Source organism: Diabrotica virgifera, chromosome 5 (genome assembly GCF_917563875.1).
Source record: "Diabrotica virgifera virgifera chromosome 5, PGI_DIABVI_V3a".
Classification (NCBI taxonomy): domain Eukaryota; kingdom Metazoa; phylum Arthropoda; class Insecta; order Coleoptera; family Chrysomelidae; genus Diabrotica; species Diabrotica virgifera.
The window spans coordinates 231,967,294-231,993,822 of record NC_065447.1 but is presented as its reverse complement, the minus strand read 5'-3'; the positions used below and the strand labels follow the sequence as shown (position 1 = coordinate 231,993,822).

The following is a 26,529-nucleotide window of genomic DNA, read 5'->3' as shown; positions in this document are numbered from 1 at the left end:
TGCAACTAACACCAGGAATAAACACGAAGAAGAGGTTAGATTGTCTCCTCAGTTATCAGAGAAGAATAAGAAATCTTCCGCACCATATGCATTGCAAACTGCAGCTGTTATGTTGTATTACCAACATAGTATAATTTTTAGGCTAGTAAATAGGTATCAAACTACAAAATATCTGAAAAATAAAATCTTGACAACTATTGGACTAAACGAGTTATGATGCAGTTGCCTTGTATGATGGATACATTTGAATAGGACATGACGAGTTTTGAAGCTGTTTTGGGGGGAATGGACATGACGAGTTTTGTGGCAGCCTGAGAGAGTGACATAACGAGTTTTGCAGTGGTTTGTAGATTTTCCTCATTTATTTCTTTTGGTTTTAACGGACCTTGCAGTCAAATGAATACACTAAAATGTTCCTCTGGAATTAATCTACAACATGGCAACCTTATCTCATTTTTTTATATTTTTGGACATAACGAGTTTTGAAATTGAGCTACTCATTTTTCAAATACACTATCAATGTCTATCAATACTATTTAATAAACAACTCTTTGATTTTATTATCATCGTAAAAGCGTTAAAACGCAGTAGCAGAATGAACTGCTATATCAAAATAGCGGGTCGGACAGATCTCTACTTGTCACTGTCTTAAGTCTTGTCATAACATTATATTCGGCTGAGTGCGTTGTATGACAAAGATAGCGAATGTTCGATTTCAACGGACATGGTGTCCATTTTTTTCAAATCCTGAAAAAACTAATAAATATTTTTAAAAAATTTAAACACAAAATGAAAGACTAAATTATTATAGAGGGCCGAAAGTCCCTTAGAATATATAAGAAGTTTCTTTCGAATGAGATATTTGAAATTAAAAATCACACTACATTTTTTCTTAGTTTTTCACCCCTGTAACTTATTAAAATAAACATTATAGAAGTTCTCAGGGACTTTCGGCCCTCGCTAATAACGTAATCTCTCATTCTAAGTTTAAATTTTTCAAAAATACTTATTAGTTTTCTCAGGATTCGAAAAAAATGAATCCCCATTTGAATAGCATTGCAGCCGAAAATACGTTCCGATCCTCTTAAATCAAAAGCTTAGTAGTTTAAACCTAGATAAATAGTATGCAGCCGATCATTGTATCCATATTCTTCAATTAGAGTCAAATAACGACCTTCGACATTACTGTCTGATTAAGAAACAAACCAAAATTGAATCACTTAATAAAAACTGTTAAAGAGAATCCATATGTCAACAGCAGCAAAACAGTCATGTTGTCACAATGTATAAATACAATGTTATGTACATACACACATTTAGTTTGTCGCGTATTAAGGTTAAATCTTATTTGAGGATAGGTTTATTGAAATGATGACGTAGTGGCGATGACAAAGATATATATAAAATTACGAATACGAATCTAAAAAAGACTATTTATGACGAAATATACAAATATATTTCGCAAGCCAAGCGAAAAACAAGTGGCAAGAGTATGGTGAATCAAAACTTCCTGCTATATCTTTGAAAGGATATAGTGACGTTACTCTATTCGGTTAACTATCGCTATTCATTCAGCTCCTTTTACGCGTTGTTTTGCTTCCTTGATGAGCAAGCCTTTCTACTATATCTTTTATATTTCGAAAGGATGTAGTAACGTTACTCCATTCTATTGACTATCTCAGCTCCTTCTTGTGCACGTTGTTTTGCCAGCGGCCTGCGAGAATGAGTCGCCATTCATGTTATTTATTTAATCTGTGATCAAGATAAAAGGAAAAGGTTTCATCTAGTAGATCTTTTGTTAGTTACGTTACCTTCTATTAGAAATAATTAAAACAACTCATGAAATGTACTAGGAAGAATAAGCCAACTATACTGTTGTAGGCTGTTGAAGGGGTAGTCGAAGTTCCTCTAGATATAAAAATTATTGAAAACATCTACTAAAACAACAAAATGGAAGTCATAATAAATGGAAAACTTACAGAACCTAGACATATAGCCCAGTAAATGAACGGGAAATACGGCGATACCGTGTAATTTTCAGGAGCAACTCCGAATTGTATGAAAATTTGGATTTAGGTTCTACTTACCCTCCACTTCAAAGTTGAAATTGTGCCGTTGCATAGTGGTTCCAAATGCTGAAAACGTGGTCATGAGGCGAAAAAAGGAGTCCCTATTTAGGGATTTTCATGTTTACAGTTGTTTTCTCATAATATCGTAGAGTCCTAACACGCAGGTATCAGTATCAGACTGGATGTATTCTGGTTCACAACTCAGGAACAAGTGGGCCATGTCCGGGGTTATTTTGGCCGGCAGAGAAAGTGAAAAAGATTGCGTATATTGAAAATGCTGTAAAGCGTTTTGTAGTTTATCAATTTTATCGCTGTAAAGCAGATTCTTCTTTTTTAAGTATGTAGTAATGTAAAGTGTAACTGAAATAAACATTTATTAATCATAAATGCCTTAAATTTGTTAATGCATAAATAGTGAAAATATACTTGAAGTAATTAAACTTTGTAAAGATTGATTCAAAAAGTACAAAATTCTGCATAATTCTGCGACAAATGTTTATTAATCTTAAAACATATAGTAAGGAGATACAGAATCACTTTGGTTTAGCTGTCTATAACTGCCTATGCATTGCTGGCAGTTGTTTGAATACAAAAGTGGGAAATGACGCATACTACATGTTTCTGGCGATTGTTGAGAATGTATGGGCAGTTGTACATAAGTAATAGTTTCTGAATATTGTACTTCATAAAGAAAATGTATTGGTAATCAGCAGTTTCAAAAGTCCCTTATAATATAAAATTTTAACAAAAATGCGGCCAAAATAAAATTTTCAAATTTCTTTCGTCCATATTGGATCCGCCATTTTGTTTAAAAAAAAGTAATGTTAGATTTGTAATCAGCGACCTTAACCTACCAAATTTGACAAAAAATTTTCCTTTTTGATTGATATTTTCAATTTCTTTCCGCCATGTTGGATCCGCCATTTTGTTTTTCTGAAAAAATAATGCCAGATTCGTAATCAGCGATGCCAAAAACCCATAAGAACGAAAGTAATTCCTAAATGTATAAACAATATACGCTTTTAAAGGTTCCTGACCACGTTTAAGGCATTTGAAACCACTGTGCGTTGGTTGCATTTACTTGGGGGGTGACAGTCACCCCTTCTCGGGGGTGAAAAAACATACGTTCAATATAAGACCGGAAATTGATAAATTGACTGATTTTAAGTAACTTTTGTTCTATAGAGTTTTTTACGTAAGTGAATACTTTTCGAGTTATTTGCGATTGAAAATGTTTATTTTTCGACAAAAAAACTACGTTTTCAGACGGTTTTTCGCAAATAATTCAAAAGTAAATATTTGATCGAAAAAAAATATTCTTATCAAAAGTATAGCTTATAAAAAACCGAAAAAATGGTGTATCAGTAAAGTCTATCAATCGCGTAAAAACAAAGTTGTAGCTCATGAAAAATACGTTCTTATTCGTCTAATTCCAAATCGAATATTTCAAGGTAAAATCATTGAAAAATTAAGCACTTTTCGGGAAAAACCCATTCAAACTTTTTAAAGTGTTTATAAGAACCTGTATATTAATTGTTTATAAAAGTTTCTAGCATTAAAAATAAGCGAGTTACGCTCAAGATAAAGTTGGTCCTCTTTTTTTGGTAAAAAATCATGAAAATCTCCCCGTGTATAGCTCCCCAAATGAAATTAATCGCTGCCGCTTTACAAACAATTTACTTACTTATCTATATTTTTTATATGATCTGTCAGTCTCAACGGTTTAAAGTGCTTATTTTTGAAAGGGTTATAGTTAAAATAGCTTGAAGGGGTCACTAATCACGAGTGTATGCAAATTTTGAACAGCCATATCTTAACCTTAACCTTAACTTAATTGTTGTCTTACGGAAAAACAACATGAAACTAGCGTGTTTAAAATAGCAAAACCTACGTTTTTACTGTTTAAGATTTTTCTTACCACTAATACTTTTAAGTTATTTTGAAAAAAGGAAACTTTTCAAAAAATTTAGAAAAATTTTTTTTTACTATAAAACCAATTTTTTTTAAATAAGCACTTCAAACCAGTCAAACCAGATCATATTATAAACAATACACACACAGTTAAAATAAATGGTAAAAGGGTAACGGTTAATTTTATTTAGGGTGCTAAATAGAGGGAGGTTCTCACGATTTTTTTTACCAAAAAAAGGGCCAAATTTTTTTTAGTGTAACTCGTTTATTTTTTATGCTAGAAACTTTTGTAAAAAAACAAATATAAAGCTTTTTTTAGATACTTTAAAAATGGTAATAAGCTTTTCCCGAAAAGTGCTTAATTTTTCGGCGATTTCGCGTTGAATTATTCGATTTGGAATTAGACGACTAAGAACGTATTTTTCATGAGCTACAACTTTGCCTTTACTTAATTTATAGACTTTACTGATACACCATTTTTTTCGCTTTTTTATAAGCTACACTTTTGCTAAGAATATTTTTTTCGATAAAATATTTACTTTTTGAGTTATTTGCGAAAAACGGTCTGAAAACGTAGTTTTTTTTTTGTCGAAAAATCAACATTTTCAATCACGAATAACTCGAAATGTATTGACTTACGCAAAAAACTTAATGGAACGAAAGCTGCTTATAATCCGTCAATTTATCCATTTCCGGGCTTATTTTAAACACGCGTTTTTCACCCCCGAGAAGGGGTGGTTGTCACCCCCAAGTAAAAGCGACCTGTTGCGACCAAGTTGAAGTGGAGGGTAAGTAGAACATAAATCCAACTTTTCATGCAATTCGGAGTTGCCCCTGAAAATTACACTCCAAAACGGTCATTTATTGGGCTAATAGGCAGCGTAATAAAACAGGTGGACTCATTGAGCCCTACGCTCTTCAATTTAATCATGGATAAAATCATCAAAAGCGTTAACAAAGGAAGAGGATACATAATGGGAAGCAAAGAAGTAAAAATACTCTGTTACGCAGACGACGCAATATTGATAACCCAAGATGAAGATAGTCTGAAAAAATTAGTCCACAGATTTAACAACATCCAAATAATTCAATACGATAATTTCATCTCAGAAAACTAAAACAATAGTAATCAGTAAAGAACCAATCAGATGTAAAATAAAAATTGATGGCATCATTGTTAAAGAAGTAATGGAAATAAAATAATAACAAATGAGAAATAATGTTTAACGAAGCCTTGGAAGAACAATGTGGAGTCCGAATCGGGGGAGAAACTATTAACATCAGATATGCAGACGACACCGCGATCATGGCTGAAAGTATCGAGGATCTTCAATTCCTTATAGATCGAGTCACTAGAGGACAGAGGGAGAGTCACTCCAATAACGGACTTAGCATAAATACAACAAAGACAAAGTTACTTGTGGTTAGCAAACAAACAGTCGGCCCTATGCAACTAATTGTCAGTAATGAACCGATAACAAAAGTTAACCTTTTTAAATACCTATGATGTTGGATAAACGAGACACTAAATCCGGATGAAGAAATTAAAACTCGTATAGAAATTGCAAGAGGAGCATTTATGAAACTTAGATCTATTGTGAGCAACTCTCAGCTGAGTTTACAACTAAGAATCAAGTTCCTAAAATGTTATGTGTATCCTGTATTACTATATGGATATGAAACCTAAATCATAAAGGTTAACATGATGAACAAATTAGGAGCCTTCGAGATGTGGTCATATCGTAGAATGCTCAGAATATCTTGGATTCAACGCATTTCAAACAGAGAAGTCTTAAAGAGAGTAAGTCAAGGCGAAGGTGACTTAGTCAAGATAAGAAAAAGAGAAAACTTGAATATCTCGAGCATATAATGAGAGGTAGTGGATACAGGATGGCTGCAGTTAATACTCAACGGAAAGATCGACGGAAAAAGAGGAATTGGTAGGAAGAAATATTCATGGCTCCGAAACCTTCGTCAATGGACTGGCTTATCAGCAGATCAACTATTACATGCCGCGCAAGATCGAGAACGATATCGGCAAATTGTCATGGAAGCTACCGACGCACTGTGGTTCCAAATGCCGAAAACGTGGTCATGACCTTTAAAAGTGTATATTGTTTATAGACGTCGGAATTACTATCCTATTTAAATGTTTTTGGCATTGCAGATTACGAATCTAACATTATTTTTTCTGAAAAACAAAATGGTGGATCCAACATGGCGGAAAGAAATTGAAAATATCAATCAAAATGCAAATTTTGTTATCGAATTTGGTATTTAAGGTCGCTGATTACAAATCTAACATTACTTTTTTTTAACAAAATGACGGATCCAATATGGCCGAAAGAAATTCGAGAATTTAATTTTAAACGTATATTTGTTTAAAATTTTATATTATAAGCTACTTTTAAAATTGCTGATTACCAATACATTTTCTTTATGAAGTACAATATTCAAAATCTATTACTTATGTACAACCACCCATACATACTCAACAATCGCCAGAATTATGTAATATGCGTCATTTCCCACTTTTGTATTCAAACAACTGCCAGCAATGCATAGGCAGTTATAGACAGCTAAACCAAAGTGATTCTGTATCTCCTTACTATATATTTTAAGATTAATAAACATTAGTCGCAGAATTATGCAGAACTTTGTACTTTTTGAATGAATCTTTACAAAATTTTTATTATTTCAAATATATTTTCACTATTTATGCATTAACAAATTTAAGGCATTTATTGTTATTGAATCTTAAGTTAACTTACATCTTATATTACTACATACTTAAAAAAGAAGAATCTGCTTTACAGCGATAAAATTGATAAACCACAAAACGTTTTACGGCGTTTTCAATATACGCGTTCTTTTTCACTTTCTCTGCCGGCCAAAGTAACCTCGGACATGGCTCACTTGTTCCTGAGCTATGAACCAGTTACATCCAGCCCGATACTTCTTATACCTGCGTATTACGACTCTACGATAGTATGAGAAAACAGCTGTAGACATGAAAATCCCTAGATCGGGACTTTTTTTTTTTCGCCTCATGACCACGTTTTCAGCATTTGGAATCACTGTGCGACGCCTAAAATCTGGGTACGGTACTTAAAGAAGAAGAAATAAAATATCTTGAAATTAAACTGTCCAGCTACGAGGACCTGGACAAAGAAGTGGGAAATCAAGTACAAAAAGCAAATAGGGAAAGCAAATTGGCAGGATGCCTTAAGAACACTATATGACGAAACCGACATATTAACACTGAGATAAAGTACATAATGTGTAAAGCCAGTGTAAGATCAATAATGCCATATGCATCAGAAACAAGACTTGATACAGCCACAACACAAAAACTATTCGAAACAGCAGATATGAGACTACTGAGAAGAGTTACAGGAAATACCCTGAGAGATCGAAAGAGGAGTGAAGAAATTAGAAGAAAAGGTAACGTACAGTGTATAAACGAATGGACACTAAAGAGAAAAAAGAATGGAGTAACACCATAAGAAGAATGAGGGAGACCCGTGTAGTCAAAATAGCAGGAGATACATCAAGAGGTATCAATCCGCCAATGAGCAAGCAGAATTACTTATAAAAAGAAAGAAGATCAATACTTCGAAAGCCACTGTGCGTTTGGAATAGGATTTTAAATGATCCAGGTGTTCGCAACGAAGTAGCAACAGCAAAAATTCGGCGACAAGTCGTAGTTTTGAGATTCTTGCAATGTTACTGTCTTTCCCTACTTTGGTGATTTCTGAAATAGCTTGCCTGGCCATTGTGAGGCACCGAGGTCCGCCAAAGAACCCAAACAATGATAAATCTATATGAAAAATATAAATACAAAGAAAAAAAACAATGGATACACCTACCTGGAGACCAATCCAGTTTCGAGTAATCTGGACCAAATACTTTGTAACCTTCCGGCGTGTTCGGGGTGAATGGCGTTGTTGCCGCACACGCATGCGTGCCTGAGCATCTGGTTGTCGTAAGCAAGACCTGTTGTGGGCGCCGATGAAGCTCTCCGCCTTGACAACGTGGGGCCTTCTCCCGGGGGTCCTAGGTGTACTACAGGTGAACTTAACGCTCTGGACAGCGGCCGTATACTGAAACAAAATAACGATATATTTTTGGCAAAGTAACGTAAGTGACATTTTTACGAAAATCATGTTTTTTCATTAAACTAACGCTATTAGTGTTTAGAAGGTACTGCCAAAGTGTAGTAAGCCTAGAATTACTTTAAACCTTTTTTTTTTTAAATATTTTAAAAACGTATGTCCAGAATTGTTTTAATCATACCCGCAAAAGAAACGCAACTTTAGCACTATTTCCATAATAATAACGTAAGCAAACGTCGTTTACCGCCATAATAACGTAAGTACCGGTCGGATTCTGTTACTTACGTCAGATTTTCGCAGTCAGTGTTTGGCTTACGACAGTGACAGATTCGTGCTACAATCGACTAAATTATTGATTTTAGGTAAGTTATAACGAAAAACATGTATTTGTAGTTATTTCAAAAAACTCTAAAACCTTAACTAACATTATGAACCTGTAAAACTCCATTTCATATTTAATTTCGTTTATTTATTACAAATTATTTTGACATAACCTAAAAAAAAATTCGGTTGAATTGTTTGTTAAAAAATATTTGTAAATTTTGATATAAAATATAAACTGTTTCTGAAAAAAATAAGTTTAAAATTGTAAAATTATCAATTTGAACTCTTGTATCTAGAAAACGGTTAGAAATAAAGAAATACTGCTTGCATGTTTCTATTCTGATTTGCATAGAATAGTGCAGTCACTGAAGGTTTTTACCTCCGATTTCGTTGAGCCTTCATCGATTTTCATGAACATTGGTGAGTAGTTAGAGGATACCTCAAGGAATAAAGGTGACATGATGCAAACTTGCGCTTTTACCCTGGGTAAAAGCCTTTTTGCGCTTTTACCCTTCTCGGGGGTGAAATTATTTTATTAAAAATGATACCATAAGTCGATAGAGGGACAAATTCTAAGCGAAATTTGTTATATAACGTTATTAAAATAAATCAATACATTTTGAGTTATTAAATAAATATCAAAGATTTTATTTTTTTCGTAAAAAATGCCTGTTTTAAAGTTGTTTATCACGTATAACTCAAAAACTATAAGCTTTTACAAAAAACTTATTATTGACGAAATTGAAGATAATAAAAAACTAAATACACACCCCTTACATAAAGAACTAAACTAACGTTAATTCAAAGTGAGTTCTGGGTAATTGAGTGTATATATTTTCGACGAGTACTCAAATCTATGCATTCAAGCTTAAATAACGGGAAAACGATGCACTTTATAAAATCTGCAAAGCACTTGTCAAAGTACTTCGTAATACCTATCAAATGAGCTGCAGAAGAAGTTAATAGCTTCGAAATTAAGCAAGTTATGATGAAAAGAAGAGAACCCTTTCGAATTTTTTAGAAAAAAGTTTATTAAGAACACTTGTTTAGAACTGAATTTTATTTACCATTTATGCCTTACCGACACTTGATCAGTGCCTAGATATTTTTAAGCTAAACTACTGTTAATAAACTACAAATAAAAAAATGAATACGTAATTGCAGATTATCCTAAAGCGTTTGTTTTTTTAAGGTCGAAAGCGACAAGAAAAGGTCGTTTGTGAACCTGAAAAAATTTATAAGCAACTGCTTCCAATATCCGAATTTCAACAATAGAAAAACAGACACTTCTACATACGCACTTCACCTTCTAGATCATAATCATTCTTTCAATGAAGAGTTTCAAATTCTACATATTCAAAATAAAGGCCTTAAGCTATCACTTTTAGAATAAATGGAAATTAATAAATTGAAAAATACAGATATAATTCTGAATGACCAACTCGAGACAAACAGCTCCCCACTCCTCAACCTCTTCAGTTAAAGACTTAAAAAGGCAAACACATTGTAAAATATATCACTTGAGAAAGGCACTTTGCCGAAACAGCTGTAGTAATAACATAGTTGTAATAAATTTTGTGGAAGTATAGAAAAACAAACGTTTTTCAAATACTTTTGACTTTAAAATGTGATATTTCGATAATAAATTTAACCTGGAACAATTTTCCTGTAGACGTGTTTGACCCAAAAGTGCATAGAACTCACACTAATTCGCCCTGTGCCTAGTGACTAATTCACCCTTTCTCAAAAACGCACCCCTTGGCACTCCACGGTTTTTTCATATTTAGGGGTCCACTGACTATATAAAACAATAAAACCCCGTTAACGTTGTAGTTCCTTTCTAAAATACATAATCAATAGCCTAATATGCAACTGAAAAACACTGCATAAAACCGTGAATGTAAAGAAAAAGCACGGCTGATCGTGTTTGTTTGTTTATTTTGTTATACGCATGCGGGCGTATGCCACTGGCGCACGCACTAAATTCGAACGGGCATACAATAAAATATACACTAAAAACTACGATTTGGTGGAGGCGCCCATAAGAAATAACATGGGCGCCTCCATCAAAATCTAAGGTCCATTATGCTCGTTTTTGACGGTTTTTGTGTTATAGGCTCGTCGGATCGTGACGTAAGAGAGGCCGTTGGAATGAGAAGGAGATGATGAATACAAAGATAGAAAAATTAAACATGGCGGCACTGTCAAAACGGCATTACATTATATTATCTTCATTGTTACTGTTCCGATTGCTACGTTTGAGGCGTTACATGAAAGGGGAGGGGATATCGAGGCTAACAGAGAAAAATCCAAACAGAATGGTATTGTAAAAATCACTATATCATATCTTCGTTGTTATTGATACGATTTGACGTTCTTCTTCTTCTTCGTCTAGTCATTAACGTCCACAACTGAACATAAGTATTGAAGTCTTTCTTTCCATTGTTTTTTGTTGTACGCTACTTGTAGCCAATTTTTCCCGGCAGTCCGTTTCAGATCATCTGTCCATCTCATAGGAGGTCTGCCTCTGGGTCTTTTGTGTTGTTATGGTCTCCAGGTTAGAATTATTCTGTGCCATTTGTTTAGATCACTCCTAGCTACGTGTCCAGCGTATTCCCATTTCAATTTTAATGATTTTTGCACCACATCGGTGACTTTGGTTTTCTGTCTTATCCATGTGTTTGTTTTCCTGTCCTTAAGTGATATGCCAAGCATTGCTCTTTCCATCGTGTATTGAGTGACTCCCGAGTATGTTCATATTATTTTTGTGATTGTCCATGTTTGTGGCCCATATGTTAATATCGGAATAATGCATATATCAAAAACTTTAGATCTAAGATGTAGTTGAATTTGCTGATTTCTGAGTATATGCTGCTGTTCAGTTTGCCGAATGCTGCCCATGCTAAGAAGAATATTCTTTTTATTTCTTCCGTTTGAATTTCCCTATTTAGTATTATTTTTTGTCCTAAGTATAATATATTCTTCAACTTTTTCTATACCTTTGTCGTTTATTATTGTCACGGCTTCTTCCGAGTGCACGACTTTTGTTTTGTTTAAATTCATTTCCAGTCTTATTTTAGAAGATTCGGTGTGTAGTTCTGAAAGCATGGTTTGCAGTTCTTGCAGGTCAGTAGCTATCAGGATTATGTCATCCGAAAATCGTAGATTACTGAGGTAGCGGCCATTGATGTTAATTCCCTTATACATATTTCCAATTTACTTTTTTAAAAACGTCCTTTAAAACTGAACAGTTTGGTTGATAGAGTGTCTCCCTGTTAGACTCCCCTGTTTAATGGTACAGGGTTCATGTATTCATTTTCATTTAGGTAGTATGTAGCTGTATCTTGGTTCATAGTTTCTTTTATTAAGTTAATATATTATCTGCTGTCTATTCTACAATTTTGCATTGCATTACTACGGCCGTGTGTTCTATGGTGTCGAAAGCTTTTTCGTAGTCTACAAATGCTATAAAAACTGGAAACTTGTATTCATTACATTTTTCTATTGATATTTTTGTGGTTAACAGGTGATCGGAAGTTGAATAGCCTTTTCTAAAACCTGCCTGTTCATATTGTCGGTATTCATCTAATTTCCTTGTTAGTCGGGTAGTTATGACTTTGGTGAGTATTTTACGTACGATTTGACGTATGAGAAGTTAAATAAAAGGAGAGGGATATTGAATACGTAGTGACAGAAAATAAACACAATGGCTTTGCCAAAAGGACACTATATCGTATATCCGTTATTATTGATACGATTTTAAAGTTCGAAACGTTAAATGAAAGAAGAAGGGGTGGCGAATATGTTGAGATAAAAAAAACAAATACATGGGCATTACCAAAAGGGCAATATATCGTATCTTCGCTGCTATTGGTCCAACGTAAGAGACGTTGAATTAAAGAGGATTAGACACGGGGGGTATTATAAAAAAACAAGCATAACAACATTGCCGAAACAGTACTATATCGTATCTTCGTTGCTCTATGAAATACAACCGAGCGAGCACGCAAGTTAAATTTTTAATTTTTTATAAAATTATTTTTCTTCTCAATTTTTTTTTGTTGTTTTTTTAAGTTTATATTATGATTTCTACTTTATCAATATTATAAATAGAAATAAAAAAAGAATGTGTGTGTACTTTGTACGCACGTAACAAGTTATACTTCTATTATATGATTTTAACGAAATTAATATACTTTTTATTTATATTTTATTTGAATATTAAACTAATTTATACTTACTACTTCTCAAACATTTTTATTAAAACAGTGCCAAAAATTAAAATAATAAAAGAATAAAACACACACAAACACATTAAAAATACCACAAATGATTTCTGAATATTAATTGTCGGAAAATTTTTTAACTAAATACGTATGTTCTGAAAATAAAATTATATAATAAATATACTTACAATCATAAAATGTATAAAAAAAATAAAAAAAATAAAAGTTTTTATTGGGATTCGAACCAGCTATCAGCGCGGTTGGTATATTGGGGTTCATTCGCCTTAAACGGTTCGCCACGGAGGCAATGTGTCATTATGTGCGAAGATCGACTAACTAAACGGATTAAGCTTTTGACATTTTTGAATTAAATTAAATTATTTTGATTTTGAATTGAAATGATTTAGAATTGAAAAAATACAACAAAACATAGAGTAAGAAAACAATATATTAGGTGAATATTGATAGAAATTTTGATGGTAATCAAATTATGTAAATAAAAGTATTACATACTATGTATTTTGGTAGGTTCAAATAGGCAGGTACCTATGATACATTTACAATTATTACGTACCTGTTGCTTTTAAAAACTATTTAAATGTCACTACAATTATATACTTTTTTGTTTCTGTCCTCACAACAATAAAACTAATATATTATACATTTGTTTACCTTCATATTGAACAATTATTTATTATTGACAGATAATTTCAACACCCAATCAGAGCCCGTATAACGACTAATACCATACTGTCGGTGTGCGCAAACGCGCAGATCAATATAAATTCACACTCAATCTCAATCGCGCCTAAAGAAGTATAACTTCAAAAATCTTGCTTTTTTACCTTATTTCACAAAAAACCCTTGTATTAAGTGGTTAACGAGCTGTGATGCATCTAATGATGATGATGAAAAAGCTTTTTCTAAACATTGTCTAAGCAATGATTGTATACCTTTCTCTTAATGCTCATAGAGATTTTAATATTGAGTGTGACCTTATCAATGAATGTTCGATATTTATTGTAATTGGCAATAAATAGGGAGAATAGCGATTTCTAATATTCTAACAAATTTCCATTCAACGAAAAAAAAGTATAGGTACTTGTAGCTTTAATTGCAAACAAGTTCAGTATTATAATTACGTGTTTCTCAGTAATAAGTGCACTTAATGGCTCTTTTATCATTTTATTTCAAAAAATCCGAACTGAAGTCTGCTAATGTACTTTTTGATGGTAATTTAGAATTATCGCGTTTATTAGAGCTATAATATCGCTAATAATTCAACCATCCGCTGCGCTCCATCTCTGTATTATCAAATCTCTCGTCTCTCGCACTCTCGCGCGTCGACGGTTTTCTCCCTCTACAATCTGTCCTTGTCACGTTTTTCTAAAAATAACTCGAAATCGATAAAATATAAAGCGACCACCTTACATTTACAAAAATAGACTCACTCGGAAGCAGGGTTGCCATATTACACGAATTATCGTGTAATTACACGATTTGTTCCTATTTTACACGATTACACGAATCAAGTACGAAATCTTACGATTTTTACCATTAAAAATTTTCAGTAGATTTTTACCATTAAAAATTTTCAGTAGTATTTTTAATACATTTTTATTAAAATTCACTTAATACTTCCCTGTATTGTTTAAAAATTACTTTGCAAAGAAAGATAAATCCTCGGAAATTTGTAATGTATACTTTCATACCTAATCATAACATACCATAATGATAACATAAACATCATTGGAATAGTCTCAAGTTAAGTACTCATTTACACTAAAGTAAAATATAGGGGAATCCCCTGAAAATATTAGGAAGGTATAAATATTAGCCAGTCACCAACCGTTCTTGAATGGTTACGCGCATGCGCGATAGCGAATAATTATGCGCAGTAACACAGTTTTCGTTACTGCGCAGACCCGTAACCATTCAAGGACGGTTTATTAAGCATTTTCCGACTTTACACGATTTTACACGATTTTCAGTAGTCGAGTTTCACGATTTTTGCTTCACTTCATCTGGCAACCCTGCTCGGAAGCCCTCACACGAACACGGGAGTTACTTGCACACAGCAAGAAAACAAAAACAAGTCGATAAAGGTAGTATGTAGTCGGTGGAGGTGGAGATTGCAGTCGATATAAAATTTCAATCTTTTTATTTACTTTGGTTTTGGCGAGGTAGAATGCATTTACATAAACTTCATATGAACTGGAACCGTACGCTCTAGATTTGAGAAATATGTCGCAATAGACTTTTGCCTCTCTTTTATTTACGTTAACACAAAACATCTTACCGAAAATTGATCTAATAAATAAAAAACGATAATTATTGTTATATTATACTGGCAAACTTAAGGAAGGCTTTGAAGTAAACATTATAACATTTCACAATACGTATTCTTTTCTGTTTCTTCAGCCGGTTTACATTTATTTCCGGACAAAGGTCTCCCCATGTGTTTTCCACTCTTCTGTTTTGTGCTATTTGGTGCCTGTTTTTCCTCAGTTTTGGTGAGAAGAAAACACCCCAAGCGGATATCCTCAAACAGAGAAGGGATAACCCAGAAGAACAACTAATACACTGGGGTGCAAAATTAACCGGACACCTTAAAAAGGATTTTTTTAATATATTATAGCCTTATTCTTTAGCAATATCGCTGTAATAGTATTGTTGATAAACAGTTAAATTTTCATTGTATACCGGGTGTATCAAACTGTATTTTTTTCTCAAAGTTCGCATCACCCTGTGGAATATTCTAGCGTTTATAAAATACTGAAATTAATATCTAACTCTAGCCTCATGTTTTCTCAACATTTTGTTTTTTGGTTCATTCGCTTATGTTGGATAATAAAAAAGTTAGGTACTCTAACAACTAACCATGTTTTTCATCAATACAGCGTGTTTTGAAGTAATACATAATTGGCAAACTTTAAGGGGCAATTCTGCATGAAAAAATAATGACAGTTTGCTTTATCAACGATATGTCTGCAAATGCTTCGTTTCCGAGATAGGGGATGTTGAAAGTTTTCTTACAAACTGACGATTTATTTATTGCTTTAAAACCGGTTGAGATATGCAAATGAAATTTGGTGGGTTTTAAGAAGTAGTTATTGCACATTTTTTGACATACAATTAAGAATTTAATATTCATCACTGGCGCGCATACGGGTAATATGAGGGCTTATATTACCCGTATGCGCGCCAATGGTGAATATTAAATTCTTATTTGTATGTCAAAAAATGTATAATAACTACGTCTTAACACTCACCAAATTTAATTTGCATATCTCAACTGGTTTTTAAGCAATAAATAAATCGTCAGTTTGTAAGAAACGTTTCAACACCCTCTATCTCAGAAATGAACATTTGCGGACATAGGTTTATAAAGCAAACTGTCATTATTTTTTCATGTAGAATTACCCCTTAAAGTTTGTCGCACTTATTTAGAAACACCCTGTATTGATAAAGAACATGGCTAGTTGTTAAATTTCCTAACTTTTTTATTGTCCTACTTAAGCGAACGAATCAAAAAACAGAATGTTGAGAAAACATAAGGCTATAGTTGGGTTTTAATTTTAGTATTTTATAAATGCTAGAATATTTCACAGGGTGATGCGAAGTTTGAAAAAAAAACACAGTTTCACTGGTACACCCGGTATGCAATGAAAATTTACCTGTTTAGCCACAATATTATTACAGTGATATTGATAAAGGATAAGGGTATAACATATTAAAAAATCACTTGAATGGGACAACAGGTTTAGGAAATTCGAGACATCAGAAATGACCTATTTTTAAGGTGTCCGGTTAATTTTGCACCCCAGTGTAGTACAAGGCAGATTCATCGAATGGAAAAACGAAGCTAAACACTTATGAGTCACATTGGTCAAAGACTTAAACTTTACGCCACATGTAAAGGCAACAATCAAAAAAACAGAGGCAGCAAGAGTGGCCGTCAGAGGACTCACAAAAAGAAAAATAAACAAAGATCAGACCAACAAATAGCATCATACTACCTATAATCACATAAGCATTGCTCGCATGGGGACTCAGTTGCAAAACAAACAGAAAGAAGATACAAGCAGATACACAAGAAGATACACAACAAATGCTTCAGAGAAATAGCGAAAGTGCACAGATATGTAGCTAAACGCTTTCTGTTCGGAGACCTGAAGCAAGTCAGAGTACTGGAGGAAAAGCCAGGGGAAAATTCGCTGAGCTTGAAAATTACCCAAACCGGATCCTGCGAGAATCAATAGGGTATGATGTCTTAGATAGATGGAAACAGAGAAGATCAAAGCAAAAAATTTGTTCAAGCCAAGGTTTAAGCACTTATAAACACTTAAATACAGAAAACAAAAACTAGAGTCAGGCATCAGTAAGATAAAGAGACTAAAGACACCCTCCATCCCAAAAATATAAAATACAGACAAAAAATCAAAATACAGACAAAATAGCTGTTAACGTGGGCTCAAAATGGTTTGACTCAGCCATGTTGTCTTTTTAAAATAAAAAAGAAATTAGATGTAATTTATTCAATTTAAGGGTTTGTTATACCCGATATCTGTGGCTTTTGCCCAGAATCTATGTTTATTATTGTGTCGTTTAGCAATTGCTCTCCTATGAAGATTTTATAAGAGGACGAAGCTCTGATGATGGCACGTTATGTGTTGAAAGTACTTAGCTGATAATAAAACATTTTTTACACACTGTCAATTTTTTTGAGAACATACATTCGTTTGCCGGTTTGACCTACTTAGAAGTGTGTACAAGTCTTACAGTCTTTTCCAATTTAAAAAATCAAAAAACTAATAAAACGGCGCAAGCCACAAAGAATTTTATTAATAACAAAAACACAAAAAACAAGTCAGAGGGGTCGAAACTCTCAAGCACCGCGTCGCAGAACTGGACCCAGTTTGGAGTGGGGACTCTGCGTCCGGGCAAACAAAAGCACAATGATATGTCAATTAAGATGAAAGCAGAATTACAGCACCTTTCCAGCCTAATTCATCATCATCAATGGTTCTACAGCCCTATGAAAGAGCCTCGACCTTCCCAAGCCTATTACGCCAGTCAGTCCTATCCATTGCCAACCGTTGCCAGTTTGCTGTGCCTATTTTTGTCCCATCCTCATCTACACCATCCTTCCATCTAAGTTTTGGCCTACTCCTATTTCTACTTCCCACAGGTTGTGACATAAGGATTCTTCTAGGAGGGTTGTTATGCTGTGATCTTGCTAGATGTCCCGCCCATCTTAGTCTTCCTATTCTTATAAGAGATACTACGTCTTTACCACCAAATATATGTTTATATCTGTGGTATACCTCGTAGTTGTACCTCCTCCTCCAAATACCATTTTCACAGATGCCACCGAATATTCCTCTCAGGATCCTTCGTTCAAATATAAGCAGAAAGTCTTCATCTGCCTTGGAGATGGTCCATGTCTCCGATCCATATGCCAACACTGGTTGTATAAGGGTTTTGTATATGGTTATTTTTGTTTTTTGGCTTAAATTTCTACTTCTCATATGTCTACTCAGTCCAAAATAGCATTTGTTCGCTAGGATTATCCTTCGCTTGATTTCTTTCGTCATGACGTTCTCCTTGGTCAACAGTATGTGAATTGGTCCACCACTAGTTCAGAGAAATAAGGAAAAAAAATATCGTGTTGGTGACACATCCCCCTCCAGGCTGAAACCAAATTTTTCGAGTAATATGGTCATCTATAATAATAACCTATATGTTTCCTGCAGCCGATTTTGATGATATACATAGTTATAAACAAATGAAGATCAAAAAACGGTAAATTTTCGCTTTTTTCGTCTCTTACTAAAAAATTGGGCATTTTAAACAAATTTGAGAGTAATAAACTCATAAACCGTATAAAAAACTTCAATATGGCGTTCGCTGAATATATCTATCCTTATTGGTTACTTAGAAAATTGCCAAATAAATCATAAATTTTGAGTTTTTATAAATATTCATAACTTATGTAAAAATTAACTTAGAACCTTCTTATTACATGGAATGCTGAGACTTATGGTGCTTAAATTACACCCTAAATTCCAAAGCAATTGGTCAAATAGTTTAAAAGTTATTTAATTTGTTTATCCAAAATTAATTTTTTTTGCAACACTGTAAGTCAGAAAATGATGAAGTTACAGTAATATTTTGGATACTTTATGAAAGAAGAAAATTTACAGTATTAATTTAATTTAAAAAAAATTACAAAAAATAATTATAGATATTGCAAAATAATTTTGCAAAAATATGTGAATTAAAAAAATGGGGGGGCTAACTTTGTCCCTAAATGTCCTAGAACAGTTGTTTTTCTTTCTAAATGTGTATAAAAATTCAGTCTTTCTAAATATGAAAAAATAATTTTTCTACGGGTAACGGTTAAAAAGTTATTCTAATTGTTTATAAGTAAGCAAAAAATGGACATGTTTTGCAAAATAATTTTACACTGTTTAAAATTATTTTTTGTCATTTATTTTTAATTAAGGTAATAGTATAAATGTTCTTCTTTCATAAACTGTCCGAAGTATTATTGTAACCTCATAATTTTCTGACTTATAGTGTTGCAAAAAAAATGAATTTGGGAAAAATAAATTAAATAACTTTTAAACTATTTGACCAATTGCTTTGAAATTTAAAATATAATTTAATTACAAGAAGTCTCGGCATTCCGCGTAATAAGAAGATTCTAAGTTAATTTTTACCTAAGTTACGAATATTTATAAAAACTCAATATTTATGATTTATTTTGCAATTTTCTAAGCAACCAATAAGGTTGGACATATTCAGCGAATGCCATATTGAAGTTTTTTATACGATTTATGAGTTTCTTACTCTCAAATTTGTTTAAAGTGCTTAACTTTTTGGTAATAGACGAAAAAAGCGATAATTTACCGTTTTTCGATCTTCATTTGTTTATAACTATGTATATCATCAAAATCGGCTGCAGGAAACATATAGGTTAATAATATAGATGTCCATACTACTCAAAAAATTTGGTTTTGGCCTGGAGGGGGATGTGTCACGAGAAAAACCTTATTTCTCTGGAGTACACTTCAAAGGTAGAGTTATCAACAGTGAATTGGTGACCGATGTTTCTGGCTCTATTGTTGGGTGTTGATGCCAACATCTTAGTTTTCTCCTCGTTTACTTTCAGGCCCATATTTTTTGAGGCATTTGAGAAGGTGTTACACATTTCTTCTAGTTTGCGTGTTGTGCGGGCAACTAGGTCCGCCCAGCCTAATTAGGAGACATATTTTATGCGAGAGTGCTTGTAACCAGGACTCCCATGAGTCGAGGATCTATGGGGACTATCGGGGGATGGAGGATGATCTGGAGCCTTGGGGCGAGGAGGAGTGGTTCCTGATCTACTCTGATCAGCCCCTCTCACCCCAATGAATTGAAATACCTACATGTTATTTTCTAAAGGGTGTGCATGTCTGACAGGATGGGTTCGATTCTATTGCTTGCTTACATAGCATTATAAGATACAGTGCACGTCATTTCACAATCTAGAAACTCGTACACCCAAGCTCTACGACTTGACACCTTTCTCTATCACCTGACATTTTACAAACGTAGTAATTTTTTTCTTCTTCTACGGCACTACAGCCCAAATTGAGCCTTGGCCTCCTTTATTTTTTTGCCTCCACCCTTGCCTGTCTGTGGCTGCTCTTCTCCATACACGGACTCCTGACGGACAGAATGTAATTCTGGTTACAATTAATTGTGGTTTAATCTATATAAAATAATAATGTCACAAGAAAACAGTTTCAAAACCTCTTTGATTTTTTATGAAATGTAGTAATACTCTTTACATGTGGCATGAGGGTACTTAAATTTTTAAAACCTAAGTGCGGTTCTTTATTATCCAAAAATAGCCGAACTAATTCTAAAAATAGCCCAAAGTGATATCAGAATGGCCTTTCTTCCACAAGTGAAATATTATGCAGGATGAGTAGTGGCCTAATCGTTGTAGGAACAGACAAAGGCATAGGAAAAAGCAATTACTATCTCTGTCTATATTTAGAACGGGTTGATTCACAGGTCCGTTTCTGAGCGCCGTCTCGTCCACAAATTTTCAGGCCTTCATCATTTATTTTTAAATTATTTAAATCACAATATCGATTAATATAATAATTATTATTATTAATTCAGTGGATAGTTCATAAGATTCCATCGAGATTTGATCACAATTCATTTTATAATAGGTCTTGGGCCCACACTTAAAAAATTAACTTATTTTGTGATTTTTCTTAAAACAGACATGTATCAATAGTGCTTAACAATTTATATTTTTTTAGAAAAAATAGTTTTTTTTTTTTAAAAAGGGACTGTCTTGTATTGTCTACTTTTGATTGTAGAAGATATTCCAACAAAAAAAAGTTGAAGATATAGTAAATTAGATAATAACGTGTTTCAAGCTCACCGTGTATCATTCCCTACATTTTTCCTAAATAACTTCGTATATTGTGTACCACAATGGAATTATCGATAAATGTCGCATTAAAAATGCACCCTGTATAATATTTAAAATAAACACGATACACCATGAGTATTGAACACGATTTATGACTGCTAATGCTCAGTAATAAACCCTACTTACATGTTAAGTAATAATGGCAATAATAATCGATCTGGTATATTAGGCCTGGATCCCGCGTACCAAAAAAAAGTTTATTAATAGCAAGCAGAAAATGTATTAATAGCTTAACGGTGTCTAGTCGGACAAACTTTGATGCATGGGAACAATGGAACAGGGGAAGGTTTAATTGTGGGACCTGAATTTAATAGTGGAACTTGTCACCCTGACAGGTTAATGATTGTGAAAACTAGCAGGTGGTTTTAAGTTTATTCAATAGCAACAATTGTATAATATATGAAAAAATGTTTATCCGACAAATATATTGGGCATTTTAATAAGTCCGGCACGTAGAACATGTAAAATGACAGGAATTATGTTGGTGATAAATAGCAGTTTAATTTTTGCATGAGAGTTTAATGAAAGGGTAACAAATGAATTGGAAGTTCTGTCCGACAAAATACATGGAACGTTTTCGTAATCTGACGTTCCAAATTTTTAACCTGTTCCACAATTAAAACTTCCCCTGTTCCAGTGTTTCCATACATCAAAGTTTGTCCGACTAGACACCGTTAACCTATTAACACATTTTCAGCTCGCTATTAATAAACTTTTTTTCGGTACGCGTGATCCAGGCCTATATTAAATCATGTAAATTAAATGATTAATATATCTAAATATGTCAAATCGTGTTATAAAACTGGTCGTAACAACCATTTTCCATCGGCTTACTAGCAAATAATTATTTATTATTTACATGTTGCAATTATAAACAACATTTAATAACCTTATCTTCGTGAGATTTTTAAAAGGTTGTTTTCAAAGGAAATTTAATAAGAAATCCAGAAAAACAAAAATACTTTCTCCTAATTTAAGTATGATTAAATTATCGAGAAAACGCTTGTTTTTGTTTATTTTACGGCTGATGAGAATTTGAAAGATAAGTTATATGAAATATCGCACAGAGAGGTAAATGAAAATATCATTCGATTTAGATATTACATCTCAAGTGCTTTTGGAAATTACAAAAATACTCAAGAGTTTTATTAATGTAATTGATGTTGCAATAATCATAAATTTGCATTTGTAGGTACATTTGTTTGGAAACTTTTAGTGTATAAACGCACGAGCTACTCTACAGCGCTACTGAGTGGCACCATAGGCGTAACCAGGGGGGGGTTTTGGGGGTTGTAACCCCCCCCATTGGGATATACTTTGAGCTCTATACGCTTAACACCATAGCGCTCAGAGACCTTCCAGTAGTTGTAACCCCCCCCTTTTAGGTAGTTGTAACCCCCCCCTTAGGATCATCCTGGTTACGCCTATGAGTGGCACCACAAAGTGGCTTAGACAGGCGATTTTGTAGCGTCGACGAAAAACGCTACGAAGTCGCTCGTGTGGAAGGGTTTGGTGTTTAATGTAATCAGAGTTCAACGATGGATTCAGACGAGGAAAGTCTCCTTCTAGTGCTAGTGCTTCTGTTACGGCGTCGAAATAAACGTCGTAGACAACGATCACTATGGACGCATCCGATTACATCGAACAGAATATTAACTGGACAATACTATCTAATCGTATAAAATCCTAATGCGACAAGTCACGTAGTCTGTCGGGTACGGTTTCGATATGTAACATTGAATGACGTTTAATAAACGTCATTTTCTTTTGTTATATCTTTTTTATAACAGCTCCAGGATGACTGAATCGAATTAGCTAATTTCGACTTTAAAACACTTGTAGAAGTTCAAGGAAAGTTTAAAAGGTGAGAAAATGTGATGAAATAGTAAAGAAAATACTAAAAACAACAATGTTATTGTCGCATACACACAGTTATTATACTCCTTTAGATTGATGTCACTAAAACTGCGGCTAACTTCGGGTCTATTTTTTTACGTTTCCCGTGAAATCCATGCTTTTGGCACTTTGTTTGATCTAAATATGGTATTTAGAATTGTTTCATTAAATTTATATTTATTAAAATGTATTGCATTAATGCACAAACTTGAATTTTCAACTTTATCGCAAAGAAAATGTTGAAAGATAGTTTTTATTTTTGTAAGTAAACAATGTTTTAAAATTATTTTTAATTATTAACATATTTTCTGTATATTAATTTTCGATATTGTCAAAAATAGAGATATTCTTGAGCAAGGAGCATACTTTTTACACACTTCCTATACAACTAATAAAATTTGATATCTGATGAGATATTGTAAAGATCTTCTTCCTTAGAGTTCTCCAAATATATCAAAATCAAAAGTAGCTAAATCAATCCACTCCTTTTCGAGTTATAAAATAAAAACATAAGAGTCAGAAAAAATAGAGGGTATCAGATACAACTGGAGAGTGGCAGAAAAAATTGAGGGAATCAGAAAAATGGAGGGTGTCAGAAAAAATTGGAAGGAGACGCGATAAAATAGGAGGATGTCACAAAAAATTGACTGCAGTGACTGTAGAAAGCAATTGATTGTATTCCTCGTCGCATGGCGATGCTCCATGTGGTGAGACCGCTCCCGTCTGAAAAAATTTCTGATTCGGTTTCATTGTGGATTCCTATTCAAAAATATCTCCTTTAAACAAATCTGAAGGGTGCCGGGCGGAATTTTTGGGCAGAAATTATTTAAACAACTTTTTTAAACAAATACAGAATATCACCTTTTTTGACCCGAAGAATATTTTTTTAGATTTTTTTGGTCATTCTAAATAAGAAAGGTATCTTGTGATTTTTATTAAAAATTGATAGTTTTCGAGTTATAGGTAATTTAAAATCTGAAAAATGCGAAAATACGCATTTTCAGGCTTAAAAACTCATATTTATATTAGTATTTTTGAGGTTGCCAAGTACTTGGAATGTAGTTTAAACATTCATTTTCAAGATTCGGCAGACTGATCGGGTCTAACTTATATTTACACCGTTGTTATTTAATTGTTAATTATGTGTGTCCATCCGATTTTTTGCCGGTGCGGCGCGCACTATTTCCAATAATCTCCTATTTTCCTCCAAAAAATATATTTTTTAGATTTTTCGAGACATTCTAAATAAAATAGGTCTCTTGTCATTTTTCACAAAAATTAATAGTTTTAAAGTTATAAGCGATTTAAAGCGCATTTTCGGATTTTAAATCACTTATAACTTTAAAACTATTCACTGTTGAGAAAAATGACAAGAAACCTATTTTATTTAGAATGTCCCGAAAAATCTAAAAAATATATTTTTCGGAGGAAAATAGGAGATTTTTGGAAAAAGTGCGCGCCGCACCGGCAAAAAAATCGGATAGACACGCATAATTAATAATTAAATACCAACGGTGTAAATTAAAGTTAGACCCGATCAGTCTGCAGAATCTTGAAAGTGAACGTTCAAACTACAATTCAAGCTCTTGGCAACCTCAAAAATACTAATTTAAATGAGTTTTTAAGCCTTGAAATGCGTATTTTCGCATTTTTCAGATTTTAAATCGCCGATAACTCGAAAACTATCAACCTTTGAGAAAAATCACAAGATACCTTTATTATTTAGAATGACCCAAAAAACCTAAAAAAATATTCTTCGGGTCAAAAAAAGGTGATTTTTGTATTTGTTTAAAAATATTGTTTAAACAATTTCTGCCCAAAAATTCCGCCTGGCACCCTTCAGATTTGTTTAAAGGGGACATTTTTGAATAGGAACCCACAAAGAAACAGAATCAGAAATTTTTTCAGACGGGAGCGGTCTCACCACATGGACTAATGGGCAATCAGACGCTGAAAAGTGCATCAGTTACTGTAGAATGTCCAAAGGTACTTCGAAGAGCTTTATAGTTATACTCAAGAACATATTGAAAGAACCGATACAATCATGATCTGCAGTCCTGGGTTCTTGTATCCCATATAGCCGGTCTATTTTGAACTGAAACCTTTTGGAACCAAAAGACATTTTACGTGCTCACTCACGCTTAAGCGCTGGTTTCCTCGAAAACGGTGTCGACAACCTCCGATCGTAACACTGCGATGAATGACATCATAAAAAACTGTACCATGCAAAATAATAGCGTTGGTTTCCAAGGATGCGTTGGAAGCCACCGCTTGCTGAGCTTGCACATTCCATTGCCCCAGTGAAGAACCTTGAATTTTTCACCGTAATCTGACGTAATTCATCGCAGTGCTACGGTCGCTGTTTGTCGGTGCCGCTTTCGAGGAAACCCAGGCTTTACGTGTAAACTCTCGTAACAAACTGCGACAGCTGTAAAAGTGGCCCGTCTGAATAGGATCATGCGACTTGTGGATGCCACTATAAGCGGGCAACTGTCGCTCGTTTGGAGCTAGAGCTATAGTACTACTGATTATGATTTTAGAAATTGGGCCTCTATGCAACAATAATGTTTGCATTGATAATGTTATGTATATATTCGTTCCTTTCGGTACATGTCTTAGTTTGATTACTGACATGTATAGGCCTTGGTCAGATATACGAAGTTATTTTTGATAATTTTTAATAATTAAGAAAACTACTTTGATTATTACTTTGTTATTAATTAACTACCACGGACTTCGAGGTAATAAACCTTTAAAATCCCATGCCTGTTAAATCAAGGTAAACACCCAAGTGGGGTACTATAAAAACCTCATACATTTTTTAATTTTTACGTGTAATTTTTATGTTTTGATAAGATAAGAAAGTTATTTTTATTCAAAATCATATTTATTTAATGTAAGAATTAAATACATGTGTAAGTTCAATGAAATATACACTCATGGGCTAAAATATGGAATATTTTGAAATTATCATTTGAAGCGAATTTTTTTGTGCTGCTATTCTTAGCCCCCCAGTGTCATAGGAATAAGACTTCTTTTCCGAATGCGATGTTTTAAGGTACTAGTACACTTTAGAAGACCAAAAATTAGCATTTTTTCAAGATTTTTTTTTCTGAGAACCCTTATTAAAAATGAACATAAAACTTTTTACATATTAATATCTAACTCTTAGAAAATACAAAAAATATATCTTTTTTCATTTATGCACGTACACTAATATTGTAGAGGGCGCCAAAATCGAGGCCTCGAAAAGAAAGTAGTTCCGATGGCGGACAGTTAATCTTAGGATTGGAATCTCTGAAACAAAAATATCGTACGGCATTTAAAAAAGGAAGGTCTCTTACGTGACAATTTACCACCTTTAGTGAAAATTTCCGTAAAATAAAATTTTACAGAAATTTGAAGAAAATTTGTGAAAAAATCGCCCGTTTTTCTTCAGTTTTTCATGGTTAAAAAATATTTATTTTTTATTTTTTGGTCAAATTGTG

General features: G+C 33.4%; 1 protein-coding gene across 1 annotated transcript in view; it reads right to left on the bottom strand.

Annotated features, from left to right (window-relative positions):
* Positions 1 to 26,529, bottom strand: part of LOC126884710 (histone deacetylase 7) — a 302,317-nt gene that overhangs the window by 83,711 nt on the left and 192,077 nt on the right. The window contains exon 4 of the mRNA XM_050650832.1: positions 7,850 to 8,083. Within this exon, the coding sequence (XP_050506789.1) occupies positions 7,850 to 8,083 (234 nt within the window). The remainder of the gene's footprint in view (positions 1 to 7,849; positions 8,084 to 26,529) is intronic.